The 15104-nt window shown below is 37.3% G+C and overlaps 1 protein-coding gene across 3 annotated transcripts in view; it reads right to left on the bottom strand.

Moving 5' to 3' along the window:
- Positions 1-15104, bottom strand: part of LOC132142650 (serine/threonine-protein kinase N1-like) — a 38100-nt gene that overhangs the window by 7253 nt on the left and 15743 nt on the right. Inside the window, exons 1-5 of one of the 3 annotated variants that reach the window (XM_059552672.1) lie at positions 12323-12571; positions 6007-6307; positions 5373-5521; positions 2481-2601; positions 459-604 (exon numbers count right to left, since the gene is read on the bottom strand). In XM_059552672.1, the coding sequence (XP_059408655.1) occupies positions 459-604; positions 2481-2601; positions 5373-5521; positions 6007-6307; positions 12323-12442 (837 nt within the window). In that variant the 5' untranslated portion in view covers positions 12443-12571. Of the gene's footprint in view, positions 1-458; positions 605-2480; positions 2602-5372; positions 5522-6006; positions 6308-7842; positions 7967-12322; positions 12572-15104 lie in introns of those variants that run through there. The other 2 variants (XM_059552673.1, XM_059552674.1) reach the window with 2 other exon arrangements.

The following is a 15104-nucleotide window of genomic DNA, read 5'->3' as shown; positions in this document are numbered from 1 at the left end:
TGTGTGTGTGTGTGTGTATTGACTGCTTAGCCATCAACCAAAAGTAAGAATTTTGACTGATTAATACAATCAGTTTATTTTTATTTATGTTTTCATGTTTGATGCAAGGTTAAAGAAATATATTTTATATATATTTGTCAACTCACGGGTGCGTATCGACACCTGCAACCACACGCCTAAACATATTTCGCTGAGCAAGTGTAGCCCTGAGTATTTAAAAAAGACAGATAAAAAAAATGCCCCTTCTAATTTTGAACTGTGTAATGACTGTTGTCTGGGAACACAGATCCTTATTTTCACATTAACTGGCATTACTGGATTGCACGGTGTTCTGTGTAAAATTGATCTTGTTAAACTCAGGTTCGCCTTATCATCTTATCAGTTAACAGTTATTGTTCGGATAACGAGTAGTCTGGAAAAGGTCTGGAAAATCCCTAATATATAATACAATATAATACCTCTGACATGGCCTTCTTGTCCTGTACTTTATTGGCTCCAAGAAGTCTAAGGACATTTTTTGCTCCCTCGGCGACGGCGTGCTCTACGCGGTAATGGTGTCTGAGCTCCTCAATCCGTAGCTCCATACCACATGGGTCAGGCTTTCCTGAAGAGACATACACAAACAGACTTATTAGGCTATCAATATCACTCCCACAGTGAACTATACAAGCTATTAGCCTGAATGGGTCAGAGCCATTTCAGCCCTTGTAACTATACCGCAAGGAAGAAGAATATCATTTCAAAATTAATCCACACAATACAGAATTCAAACTGCAAACTACACCACCTCTTCTGAATTAGAGAACATTTATATATAAAGTGCAAAAACTGTAAGTGTACTGATAATGCTGTTTAAAATGGTTTTAGATGAAGGCAAGTATTTCACACTGCAGGATGCTGCCATGCATGAAATGTCAACTACCCATTAATCATAATGAAACTGAACTGAATGTGAACCCATACAGACATCAAGCCTAAGATACAATAAAAGGTACATGAGGTTGTGTGCATCTGTCAGACTTTAAAGAGGATGAAGAATGATTTTAGATCAGGACAGTGAGTGTCCATATATTTAATTACTACACTTATGCAAACTAGGAGAGATGATTGTAGATCAGCCGAGGACTATCATGATGCCAGCTACAGACTTTTTGAAATAAGAGGATTATTAAGCATTATAAACTGAAAGATATAGATGATGTGGTGTTTGAAATATAAGCAGTTCAAAGCATTCCAGTCAATAAATGAAAAGATCCTGAGTGCATGGAATAGTGTGAGTGTTTAAAAACTCTCTCTCAGTGTCTAACATTATTGAGACTACAGGCTGTTTACTATTTCCAGATTTCCATATATTTTAATATAGTTGAGACTAGAAAAGTGTGCGCTTGTGTGTGAGCTAGTGCCCGTGTTAGAATTGTCCCAGTAAAATGATTTATTGATGTATCACGATACTTTCCCCATGAGCTGCTTCAAAGGACTTCAGGGCAAAAAGATTGAGGAGTTTGAGGGAATATATCACTTGAATGAGTGGATTTATAAAGAAGGATAATGAGACACAAAAAACATGAGAAGTATTGAAGGTTTGACTGCAGAGGTGTTTGTGTCCTAATAAGGCATGAAGCTGAATGCAGTGACAATTTCGGAAACAGACTCTCGTACACATTGAAGGTGTGTGTGTGTGTGTTTATACAGGAGTATTAAAGAATGTGTGTTAACTAATGCTGCTGTGAGTCTGTAATATTGTTATTTCATATGATACAGTCTCTGTTCTGACTGAATTATGCTATAATCAGCTATAATTACTGCAAAATCATGTAAATATTAGGTGTATGCAAGCTGTTTATCATTTTTAATTATATTTTGCAATATAAAAAAAAGGATGATGCATTTATGTGATCAAAAACACATATAATATAAAATATTATAATAATGGTAAAATAAAATAATGGTATTTAGTACATAGTGTTAAAGGAATGAACTTATAAGTTTAGGACTGAAAGCTATTTATTTAATAGTTACTGGAATACATTTACTTTATATGAAAATAAACCAAGTAAATGCTTTTATTTATATCTATTTAAACATCTTAGAGTTTTTATATCACAGCTTCTTGCTGTAAACTGTTAATCAAGAGGTGTGTGTGTGAAGCGTAAAGGAAAGAGTGGAAACTGACCTTCATCCGTTTCCTGACCCTGTGTTTGCGTCTATGTGTGTTTGATTCACTCCAAGTCACATGAGGTCATAACACACACCTTTATTGATCTGCATGACCTGTGCTCACTGCTTATGTGTGTGAGTGCATGCTGTTTTCAAGATTGCATAAACACCGTCCACTCAACCAAACACACCCTGAAAACACACACCACTCGTCTTCTGGGATTCAGGTGGTTATTGATCGGTTTAGTTTTCTGCTCATCTAAAAAAGAAATCAGAAAAGCAACAACGCAGTAGCACACGCACACACACACACACAGCCATACCCTGTGTATCATCATTGTGTTCGTAGGCCTGCACTGCTTTCCGAATCTGCATGCGGATGATGTCAATCTTTGTCTTGCTGTCCTGTAGCATCTGCTGAGCTGTCTGCAACATCTTCTTGTCCTAAAAGCATACACAAACACACACCATTGAAATTACTAAATGGTGCATAAACATAATTTGACAGAATGGCTCTTTTCCAAAATTGGCCTTGCTGCCAACATAAGCTGCACTAGAGTTTGAGTTGGAGTATGAATTTTGCTAACCTAACAGTACAATACCCTAAAATTCAAAAACAGACAGCACACACTAATATTAGATGAAAAAAATATTTTTTAATTAAATTGAACTATGTGATATTGATGTGTCTTTTCTCATCAAGCATCTTCCCAGAACACCAAAGTGCATTCTGGGATTGCCTTCACCATGAATATGCGAGCAGCATAATTAAGTTAACCGCATTTACACTGTGAATAAACAAGTGATGCCTCTGTAGGTAAACAACTATTCAGAAGGATGGGGTCAGCAAGGTTTATTTTTTTAAAGAAATAAATACTTTCATTCAGCAAGGACACATTACATTTACATTTAGTCATTTAGCAGACGCTTTTATCCAAAGTAACTTACAAATGAGGACAATGGAAGCAATCAAAATCAACAAAAGAGCAATGATATATAAGTGCTATAACAAGTCTCAGTCAGCTTAAACACAGTACACATAGCAAGGGCTTTTAAATAATACAATAAATAAAAATAAAACAGATAGAATACAAAAATATTGGAAAGCTAGTTAGAATAGAATTAGAATAGTGAGTGCTAAAGTTAGAGCGTCAAATAGAGATGGAAGAGATGGGTTTTTTGAAGATGGCTACGGATTGAGTTGGGGAGGTCATTCCACCAGGAGGGAACATTTAATTTAAAACTCCATAAAAGTGACTTTGTGCTTCTTTGGGATGGCACAATCAAGCGACGTTCACTTGCAGAATGCAAGCTTCTAGAGGTCACATAAGTCTGAAGTAATAAATTTAGGTAAATGGGTGCAAAGCCAGTGGTGGTTTTGTAGGAAAAAACACCAATGTCTTGAATTTTATGCGAGCAGCTATTGGTAGCCAGTGCAAATTGATAAATAGAGGTGTGACGTGTATTCTTTTTGTCTCATTAAAAATCTATCTCGCTGTCGCATTCTGGATTAATTGTAAAGGTTTTAATGGAACTGGCTGGAAGACCTGCCAAAATAATATTGCAATAGTCCAGCCTGGACAGAACAAGAGCTTGAACAAGGAGTTCCAAAAGAAAGGGCCTGATCTTCTTGATGTTGAATAAAGCAAATCTGCAGGACCGGACAGTTTTAGCAATGTTGTCTGAGAAAGTTAGCTGATTATCAATCAAAACTCCAAGGTTTATGGCTGTTTTTTAAGGAGTTGTGGTTGATGTGCCTAACTGGATGGTGAAATTGTGATGAAACGATGGGTTTGATGGAACCACAAGCAGTTCTGTCTTGGCAAGGTTGAGTTGAAGGTGATGGTCCTCCATCCAGCAAGAAATGTCTGTCACAAGCTGAGATGCGAGCAGCTACAGTCGGATCATCAGGATGGAATGAGAGGTAGAGTTGAGTGTCATCAGCATAGCAGTGGTATGAAAAGCCATGTTTCTGAATGACATAACCTAATGATGCCATGTAGACAGAGAAGAGAAGTGGTCCAAGAACTGAGCCCTGAGGCACCCCAGTAGTTAGATGTTGCGACTTAGACACCTCACCTCTCTAAGATACTTTAAAGGAACTATCTGATAGGTAAGACTCAAACCACTGAAGTGTGGTTCCTGAGATGCCTTTTGCCAGTAGGGTTGACAGGAGGATCTTGTGGTTAACCATGTCAAAAGCAGTGGACAGATCAAGCAAGATTTGGATTCTGCTTTTGCCAGTCTTAGAGCTTCAACAACTGACAGCAAGGCAGTCTCAGTTGAATGTCCACTTCTGAAGCCAGATTGGTTGCTGTCAAGGAGGTTGCTCTGTGTGAGAATGGCAGAGACTTGGTTGAACTCAGCTTGTTCAAGTGTTTGTGCAATGAAAGGAAGAAGGGAAACTGGTCTGTAGTTCTCTAAAAGAGATGGGTTGAGGGTGGGTTTCTTAAGTAGTGGAGTTATAAGAGCCTGTCTAAATGTTGAGGGAAAAACACCAGTGTGGAGGGATATGTTAATGATTTGAGTGAGTGCAGGTACAACTGCAGGAGAAATGGCTTGAAGGAGATGAGACTGAATAGGATCAAGCGGAGTAGGATAATTAGAAAGGATGAGTTTGGAGACTTCTACCTCAGAGAGTGAAGAGAAGGATGTAAATGAATGTACGTTTGCTGGTGAGATGTGCTTGACGGATTGTGGTGTGGAAAATTTTGTACTGATGTTTTTAATTTTATTAATGAAAAACGTGACAAAGTTGTCAGCTATTAGAGTTGATGCAGGAGGGGGAGGAGGAGGACAAAGGAGCGAGAAAAATGTTTTAAAAAGCATGCAAGAGTTAGATAAATTGTTCATTTTGTTATGGTAGAATGTCCTTTTAGCAGTGGAGACATTAGCAGAGAAGGAAGAGAGGAGTGACTGATACACATTAAGGTCAGTGGTATGGTCACTGGCCTAGAAGACAAGGGGCAAACAGTGTCTAAACAAGATTTAAGAGTGGAGGCAGAAAGTATCAGTAGCACTGTTAGTAGCACTTTTTTTGTCATTAAACCAACAAATGAAGTTTATTGTTCCAAACAAACCCTATTTCAAATAAATGGTGTTCTTTTGAGCTGCATATTCATCAAAGAATCTTGACTAAAAATATCTTACCAACCCCAATCTTTTGTATGATAGTGCAGATCACTAAGTTTTGGAAAAGAGCCTTTGTTAGATACCTTGGTGGAGCCATTAGCGTAGATGGGGATCATATTTTCAGCCCCCTGTTTGACTTTGAGTTCGATGTTTAACTGCCTTTCCAGTGCAGCGATTCTCTCCTTATGTGCGGATGACCTGCTCTCTGCTCCCGGAGACTGAGGTGCATCATCTAGGCATAAGAAGTAAGAAAAGAAAAAAGGTTAGCCAAGGGATTCAGTAACAGGACTTGCAATATGAAAAATCAAGGTTTCTGATACAAAAACATGAATTAATAATATTTCAGGCATCTATAATTTATGTCTTTAAACAAATGGGTTTTTGTTGGATTTAATTATTTATAAGTATTGGAATTATGGATGTGCATCCACTCAGTAAATCAAAACATTAATTCAACTATATATTTATATTTATATATATATTTTTTTTAAATTTAAGATCACAAATATTAAAATTATAATATTTGTGATCTTAAAAAAACAAACATTTATTTCAAACCATTCTTAATCTGGTTAATAACAGTCAAATGTGACAATACTTTTTTTTTAATTGTAAAACAAAAATGAGACAAATTGTTCTTAAGAAATTAAAAAGCCTATTTGTCTTTGATGACATCACTAAGTCATCTCTTACATACAGGAGTCTGTGTCCACTCACCATGTGAATCATCTGTCCCTTTGACAACGATATGAGCATCCAGCTCTTGTAGCTGAGCGTGGAGCAAGTCCAGACGCCGATTGGAGCTCCGCAACTGATTCTCCACCTGCTGTGCATTTCGTTTATCTGTAGTAGCTCTGCGGAGATTCTCTGCCCCCTCTTTAATCTTCAACTCCTTCCGGATTTCCCTACGGATTCGCTCTCTCTGTTCATCCAACCGCTGCTGAACAGTCGAGTCAGAGAAATCTGAGCTATTGTCCAAGCCAAGCTGCTCTAGTACTGACAACCCACCGGGATCACTCTGCAAAACAGAAAGATGAAGTTTAAAGATGACACAGTCCCAGTTTCACTCTCAACTGCAGATCAAAGTCAAATTCAGCTTCCGATATCCTAAGAGATCCTAATAATTCACTAAATGCACTCCACTGAGATCACTTCAAGATCATATGACATAGCCAGTCTTTTGAATGTTGGCATGAAGTCTCTTCCACATTGTGGCTTATCTGGCCAAGAAGTGCCCACAGTAAAAAAAAAACATATGACCAACAAGTACAATGTTCTTAATTTCGCATGCTGCTGGGTAACTTTGAAATCTATGAGATTCTGAAAAATAAATATCAAAAATAACAGTGCAGCCATTTTTAATTTTTAACAAAATTTGTAATATAAAAATGTTCTCTAGTATATACTGTTTGCATACTGCTAAATTGCAGTGTCAGTGTCAAACTGTTCCCGTTTCAATGATTAGCCTACTTCTTTCCTGGTCCATTTAAACACAACTTTTTCTGGTGGGCTGACTCCTGGAAATTGCGCAGAAGTCAGATTGGAGTTTGTGATATTTGAAAAACTTTTGCAATCTACACCAGCTTTATCCTCTGTCTACACCATTTTTTATCTCTAATGTTATTCTTAAAATACACTCAGCATCTATGGCCCAAAACACAAGTGCCCGGACACAAACGAAATCACTCCACTTCAAATTACGTATATTAGATTCACACAGCTCTGAAACCAACTAACTACACATAAAAGGTGGATTCCAGACATTTGGGGTCATTTTCTCTATTGTTTTCCATCCTGCTGACTTCCACTTTGGGATACTACTCATTGCTTCCAAAAAACCTTTGCAAGTCAAGACATCGGCTTCTACTGGTTTAATAAATGAAAACCCAAACCATTTGAAATCAATCAGTTTTATTTAATTATGCTCCAGAAGCTTTTGCAGGGGAAAAAAAATTGTTTTAATTTACCGAAATTAAAGGGATAATATAAACTCTTAGACAAAAAAGCTTTTTGAAAGCAACTGCCATTGATTACAAATGAATGCAAACAGTCTGAAGAATTTTACTTTAATGGGAAAAAAATCAGTGCTGTGATCAGGGATATTAAAAAAAGCAAATATATCAGATGCAGCAGGAACAGGATGGATCATATTCTAAGAACATTTTACTTTATGTAAAAATGTAAAGATACACAACAATGGCTTGCCAAAACTTCAAAAGAACACTGAATAATTGGTTACACACTAAAACCACTTTATAAAACCTCAAACAAATGTTTTACAGGTTACACGAGTTTGCACATTAGTCACACACTAAACAATTGAAAACAGTCAGCCAACACATTTTTACACAATTATGCCATTTTTAACGCTGTTTTACCATCTACCAATCATAATTTGTGAGAATAATCTCCAACTGATTTGCTATAGAAACCCTCTTTCTTACACAACCTATGAGAAACACATCCAACTGGGTAAAAATAAAAAAATAAAAACGCTTTTCATCTGTTAAAATTATTTTGACAAACAACAATCCTGAAAATCATAGAAGTCACCTGTATGTCAAGATATTCCCAGTGATCCCATTCACCAGACCAACACATTCTCCTCTCTCCGGCAATGAGACTAATATCCAGTAGCATAGAAACAGAGTGATGAAGGCAAAGAGAGCGAAAGAGATGAGGGAAGGGAAAGCTGTGGTGGAGGGTCACCCTCCCTTTGCAGGATATCCGGTTAAACCTCTGCATGGTCTCTTCCTGTTTTCTGCGAGTCTTGGCTTTACTAGATGACACCAGTATGGGGAATAAGGCTATTGTTTCGGTGTAATGTATCTTTCTCAAGTAATATTTAGCTTACAATGTGCAGGCATTGTCAATTTATCAGTTTATAATAACTACTCGTCAGTTTTTTAATGGTTTATGGAAATAATCATTCAGCGTGACATAAGACTTCTAAGAATCTGAGGCAGGAAGGACCTTCATAAACAATTGAGAGGAACATGGAGAAAAGCATTAGAACATGTGTGTGAGACAGGGAGATAGCGATCTATCAAGATAAACTAAGTAGTGGTGTGTGAGCAGAATAACTGAACGTACACTACTGTTCTAAAGTTTGCAGTCGGGAAATTATTTTTTAATGCTAATGAAAAAAGTCTTTCATTCCCACCAAGAATAAAAATGTAATACAGTAATACTGTAAAATACTTTTACAATTTAAAATAACTGTTTCAAAATTTATATATATTTTAGTGTAATCTATCCTGATCCTGAGTGTAATCTATCATTACTCCAGTCTTCAGTTTCACTTTCTGTGCGCGCTCAAAGATGGAGAGGAACATAGACAAGTGAGGCATATTTTAGGCATAATAAATGGTCAGATGGACACAAAAATATCAAAATGTACACACTTCTTGGTGAGTGTTCACTTAAACACTGTCGGTTTGTGAGTGTAAACAGTTCGTAAACGGAAAATAGAACCTCAGTATATTAGATCCATTGTGTCAGATCCTAAAAGTTGGAAACTGAAAAACAGCCAGAAAGTCACCGTGCCTTCAAAATCTTCCAAACGAGGTGCATACACCAAAAAGATTTCCAAAAGGTAAAACATATGTAAAAAGTCATATGCACACTCCACCAGAATTCATATGCAAAATGCATATGAGATCTTAAAGTGACAGCAGCCTAATAAACCTGCTGCTGTCTGTCTTATTTAATGTTAATCAAACAACAAAAGAAAAGACAAAATCACTCACTTGCTCTTAATTGAATAACTTTTATAGCTTTAATACAATAATCAACGTAAAATTCATATTGTGTTGCATTTTACATTTGATTACTTCAATTTCTCCAATAATTCTAACCTGAATATAATACTGTTAAATACTAACTTGCAAAATAGTGCAAGTGAGAACCAACATGAAAATGAAACATAATATAATATTTTGTCTAAAAAAGTTTCCAACGATGGTCAAACAAAAGGGTCTAAACTGTAGTAGCTGTATTGTCATGGTATAGTTGGGCATATTGAGACGTCCGCATCAGATTTATAATGCTCAGTTTCTTATCTCTTTGTGTGATTTGAATATTTCACACATGTTGTATGACATCAACCTAATTAATTATGACAGGAATATTTACCCAAATTGTTGGTTTGAAATCAAAGTGCTTAGTGAAGTCTGATGCATTCAGCTATTGTGAAACTGAAACTCACAAACAGGTCACATACAGCCAAATTAAGCCAACAGTTGCAAATTTGAATTTCAAATCAGCTTTAATCCTCTAAAAACACCTTGTAGTTTTTTTCACATCAGACACCCTGAAGAACAGCAAACCCTGTCTCTGTTAGTGTGATTAGATGGCTATCTGACAGAAACAAATGAACACGGAGAGCCTGAGGCTGATGCGGATTATTAAAATACACCGTTTCAACATTAGCAGAGATTCAGCCTCAGATAAACTAGCTCTCAATGACTTGACTGTTGCAGTAAAATTTACCTTGAACAAAAACACGTCATTTACAGTAACAGAAGCAATGTGTGTGTGAGAACGATTTCTGACTCACTGGTATCAAAGCAGCCCTTTACTACAGGACCAACTAACTCCAGGCTTTAGTTTAGACAAGTAACAAAACAGTAATGTATGTAAATTAATCTGACTTTATACCAACAGTCAGAGGTTTGGGGTTGGTAAGATTGTTTTCTCTTAAACTCATAAAGTAAAAGTACTGTAATTACTGTGATATATTATTCAAATTTAAAGTTTTCTATTTAAATAGCCTATATTTTAAAATGTAATTAATTCCTGTTATGGCAAAGTAGAATTTCCGCATTATTACTCTATAGTCTTCAGTTTCACATAATCCTTCTGATATGCTTTGGTGCTAAAAAAAAATATAAAAATAAAAAACTTTATTATAAGACCATTTGTGATGTTTCATATTTTTGTGAAAACTGTGAAACAATCAGGATTCTTTCAGGAATAGACAGTTCAAAAGACCAGCATGAAACAGAAATCTTTTGTAAAACTGTCTTTACTGCCACATTTGATCTATTTAATTAATCCTTACTGATTACTTAAATGTTAATTTCTTCTGTATTTTCTTCATCTGCATTAAAAATGAGGGCTTGTCTGGAATCAGACACAATCTTTGTCCAGGAAGCATCAATCCTCAGTGGTCTCGCTATAAATAGTACTTTCTTTGTGACTAGTGGGTGAAAGAATGTTACTCATGTTAAAGTCCTAAAACGTCAAATGTGATCATTTCGACCTCAAAGGCCAGTCACAACAAAACAAAGACAGAGATATATAATAAATAATCACCATATTGGTAATCAGACAAAAAAAAAAATTGATTATCCGTTGGCTGATTGTATTTTTAATTGTGCATGCTCATTTTTATTTTTTTTTGTTTTAATATATAGATTACCACAACTCAAAGTTAGAAAATACTAATAATTTAATAATAATTTAATAATATCACTGTTAAATGTAATCTTTAGCGAATCTCAAAATGAATATGGTAAGATGCTTAAATACACTTATAGGATTTAAAATATTGATTTTAGTCAATATTTTTAGTCAGAAAAAAGGTAGTATAGAATTGTAATATATTCCAATCTTAATATCTTGCAAATGTGTCTAAAGATTGACATAGTATATTTAAACAACCATGAGCAACATTAACAAATATCAAAAGTGCAATTAAACTTCAACCAAAAACAATTTCCAACACATTTCCAACATAAAAGTTCTGGCACCCATAGGCTGAGAGTAGTACCAGATGACAGCAATAACAACCCTAAAAACTCTTCTGAGGTCCCCTTCTGTGGCACAACATCAGAGCTAGTTGCTGTGGTTACAGTGATACGGTTTCAGCAACAATGGTTTAAGCCTACAACCACAACATCCTTTCGATCATTCCACTCGAATGCAAGTCATCACAAACAAGGCCACTTTGGTGGGGCAGCTCACATGCATCAACTCTCACTACAAAAGGACTACAAAAGACCTACGAGAAAGTGAGACATATGAAGAGAGATATGAAGAGTGTCAGACAGAGGAAGAGCATAAACAATGACAGAAAAGCACAAGGGAGAGTCAGAAGAGGAAGGGGGGATGAGAGGAAATGACGTGATGTAAGTTCCAAAGATATCAATTGTTTGTGGGGGGGACACTGCCCAGAAAGAAAACAAAAGTCAGTCCACATAAGAACAGCTGAGCTCGTAGAAGACAAAAAGAAAGGGGGAAATAGACAGGAATAAAAGAAAAACTGAAAAGCCAAAGATGTTTTTTTTAAGTACAAATTGCAAGTAACATATTGCAGCTCTGTTTTTTTATCAATATATTAAAAAAGAAATGTAAATAACATGTAAAAGTAACTTAATTTAAAATTATAAAATTCATTCATATTTTACAATGCAATATAATATAAATATATTTTATATTTTAAATAAATGTAAACTTTATTATAGTTATAAACGTACTAATATTTAATTATATATTTTAGTTTTTTACTTGAAATGATTTACAGTGGCATGTAAAAAATTTTTTTATTTTTGAATACAAACATATTTAAATATATAGCAAAATAAAAGTTAATTTTTAAAAGCAACTTTCATGTAAAAATTGATATTTATTATTTTATACAATATTTTTTTTATACAAATAATATATATTAATGTAAAAATATAATTACATTTATGCTATTAGCAGATGCTTTTATCCAAAAGCGACTTACAGTGCATTCAGACTATACTTTTTTTTTTTTACCAGAATGTTACATATGTATATATTGTATATAATGCATTTAAAAGAGATTATGGTCACAATACATTTCTTTAAACAAACTAATTTGTTTATGCACAAAAATTTAAATTCTTGCACAACACATTTCACACTACTGCAGCTATAGTACACTGAATATGAACTAAATTAAAATGATCGTTAAAATGATCTGCATTCTAATGTTCTAAAACTTTATTCTAGAGAATGCTTTACACAAACACCCCAAATTTTGGGGTGTCTTTAACAGACCTACCCCTTGTGGTGTATCTGAAGTCTCTGGATGGGTGATGTTGTTGTCGTTGTTATGCTGCTCTGTGAGGGATGTATGTCTTCCCTCCTCGTTAGCCATGTCACACCCTCTATCTCCCTGCATCTGACCACCTGGCCATGATAAAGACTGCTAATAAAATCCCCCTCTGGAGCAGCGGTCAGTCCACGCCCCCGCCGAGACCCTCTTTATCAAACTCACTTCACAACATAAACAGCTTCCCCCTCGACTAAAGAAAGGAGAAAAACGGAAGCGATGTGGGGGTGAGCAGCAGGAAGAAGAAAAAAGCAAAACGACAGATTAAGACAGTGAGAGTAAGCGTGACTAAGCCCCACCCCTCAACTTCACTTCAACAGCAAGTCGATCTAAACTTCTTTCATTCATGCGTGTTGCATAGTCTGAGTAACAGGTGCAAGCCGTTGCACTGAGACACAACACAAAGATCACTATCATCATTAAAACAGAACGCAAAGAAGTATGTTGCTGACAGGAACTGAGGACACAGGAAGATCCCAAAAAATTGATCCCAATGAAGATTTTGTGTCAATTGCTGCATATTTTTTTATGAGAACTAATACTTTAATAATCATATGACACTTTACTCAGAATCTAATAAGTAAGAAGAGTTGCAAAACGGGGAAATAAATTATGAAAAGAGGAAAACAGAAAACTACAGGATACAGGAAGTTCCTGTATTATGTCTGAGGAGAGAAAGGGCATGTAACTCCAAAAAACTAATTTATTTTCAAATGGGTTCAAAGCTTCAAGAGGGGGTTCAGGCCAACTGAGAAAATCATAAGAAAATGGCACCCCCTCTCTACTAACCCCTTTCCAAATTAACAAAATAAACTCATAATACAAACAAAAACGAACTTACAAACAAAGATAGGTCTTGTAGTAGAGATGTCAATAACAACAGGATAGTAAACAACACTCTTGTATCAAAGTACAATGTAGATAGGGAAAACCTCACAAAGCTGCTTCCATACACACACAATCACACATTCTATGAGGAAAATGCTGCTTTGTCCTGCATTCACACCATGTCGTTATTACCGTAATTCCGTGATGACAACATATGACGTTTAACTCGGTGCTGTTCACGTCCTCGGACTAGGGATTATCCATTTCTATAGCAACAGTCGACAAAATGAACAGGTGACCGCGTGAGAGAATGTGTCACAGTGTCTGGTCTGTGTTTCCCTGGGTGTCCACTAGTGGTCTTACTTCCCCATAGTCACCCCACTGCAGGCACTACATTTCCCACAAAGCATTGTCCCTTCTTCACTGTTAATTGCACACCTGTTAATTGCACTCAGCTGTCTCCACTTTCATAATTTTCACCTGTCTATATAAACCGGTCTGTTTCTATCTGTTTCATGGAGTCCTTGTTTTCCGTCACCCGGCTTTCTCATGTTCCCTTGTGTTTTTTCATGTTTCTTGTTTTTGGACTGGTTTCCTTGTTATTGACCTCTAGCCTGTTTTTGGATTTTGAATTTTGATTACCCCATTAAAACACTGCAATTGGATCTCTCGTTTCCTGTGTGCATTCGTTACAGAAGGACTCCATCATGCCCAGATCCAGCAGTCTGGGATTTCGTATCAGTTCCCCAGCCAGCATGGAGTAGCGGAGGGGGAGATTCCAAAACCTAATCACCCTCCGTCAAGAGGGGAGTGAGGTGGGTGGTTTGGCACAATTATTTTGGGCCATGGCGGTAGGAATGGGGTACAATAATGAGGCACTTAAAGACCTTTTTAACGCCTGCCTTGATAACCCTGTTTCTGAATGGGAGATGAAGGAGCTGGAGATCCTGGATTTTTGGGGGTTCACCATGTACCTAACAACATCGGTCTCAGTGGGATACCCCAGCCACACCTGTCTTTCCAGGTGTGATGGCCGACTTTAAACCTGTGTCTCCAGACAGGAGGACTGCCAGCCCAGCGCCACTGCACAAGGTGGTCGCCAGCCCAGCGCCACAGCACAAGATGGCCCTCAGCCCAGCGCCACTGCTTAAAATGGCCACCAGCACAGTGCCACTGCACAAGATGGCAGCCAGAGGTGACTGTCCTGAGTCGAGTCAGGTCCCCGTTGATTAGAGTCAAGTCTCTGTTGAGTCGAGTCTGGTCCCCATTGACCCTCCAGAGTTGAGTCTGGTCCCCATTGACCCTCCAGGCCAAGTCAGGTCAAGTCACCATTAACACTCATGAGTCAAGTACTACCACAGTTAGACCTCAGGAGTCAAGTCACCAATGATCTTCATGGGCAAAGTCAAGTAACCGTTGATCTTCATGAGCAAAGTCAAGTCACGGTTGATCTTCCTGAGTCAAGTCAAGTCACCGTTGATCTTCCTGAGTCAAGTCAAGTCACCGTTGATCTTCCTGAACGAAGTCAAGCCACAGCTGATCTTCCTGAACCCAGTCAAATCACCACAGATCTACCAGAGCCTATTCATGTCTCTGCTGAACTACCAGAGCCTCTTCACGTCTCAGTGGAACTTCCAGAGCCTCTTCACGTCTCTGCGGAACTTCCAGATTCTCGTCACGTCTCAGCCGAACTTCCTGAGCACTCGTCCTATCCTGTCATGGCCATGGAGGCCATCCAGGAACTCACCGCCTGCCCTGTCATGGCCATGGAGACCATCTACCATCTCATCAGGGCCATGGACGCCACCCTTAACCTGTTCATGTTCTCTATGTCAGGCTTACCTAACCAGACTTGCTCTCCTGTGCTATCGATCCCACTGTGGTGGTCTTCTGCGCCGCCCTG

Source organism: Carassius carassius, chromosome 6 (assembly GCF_963082965.1).
Source record: "Carassius carassius chromosome 6, fCarCar2.1, whole genome shotgun sequence".
Lineage (NCBI taxonomy): Eukaryota > Metazoa > Chordata > Actinopteri > Cypriniformes > Cyprinidae > Carassius > Carassius carassius.
This window is presented reverse-complemented; position numbering and strand designations above follow the sequence as displayed.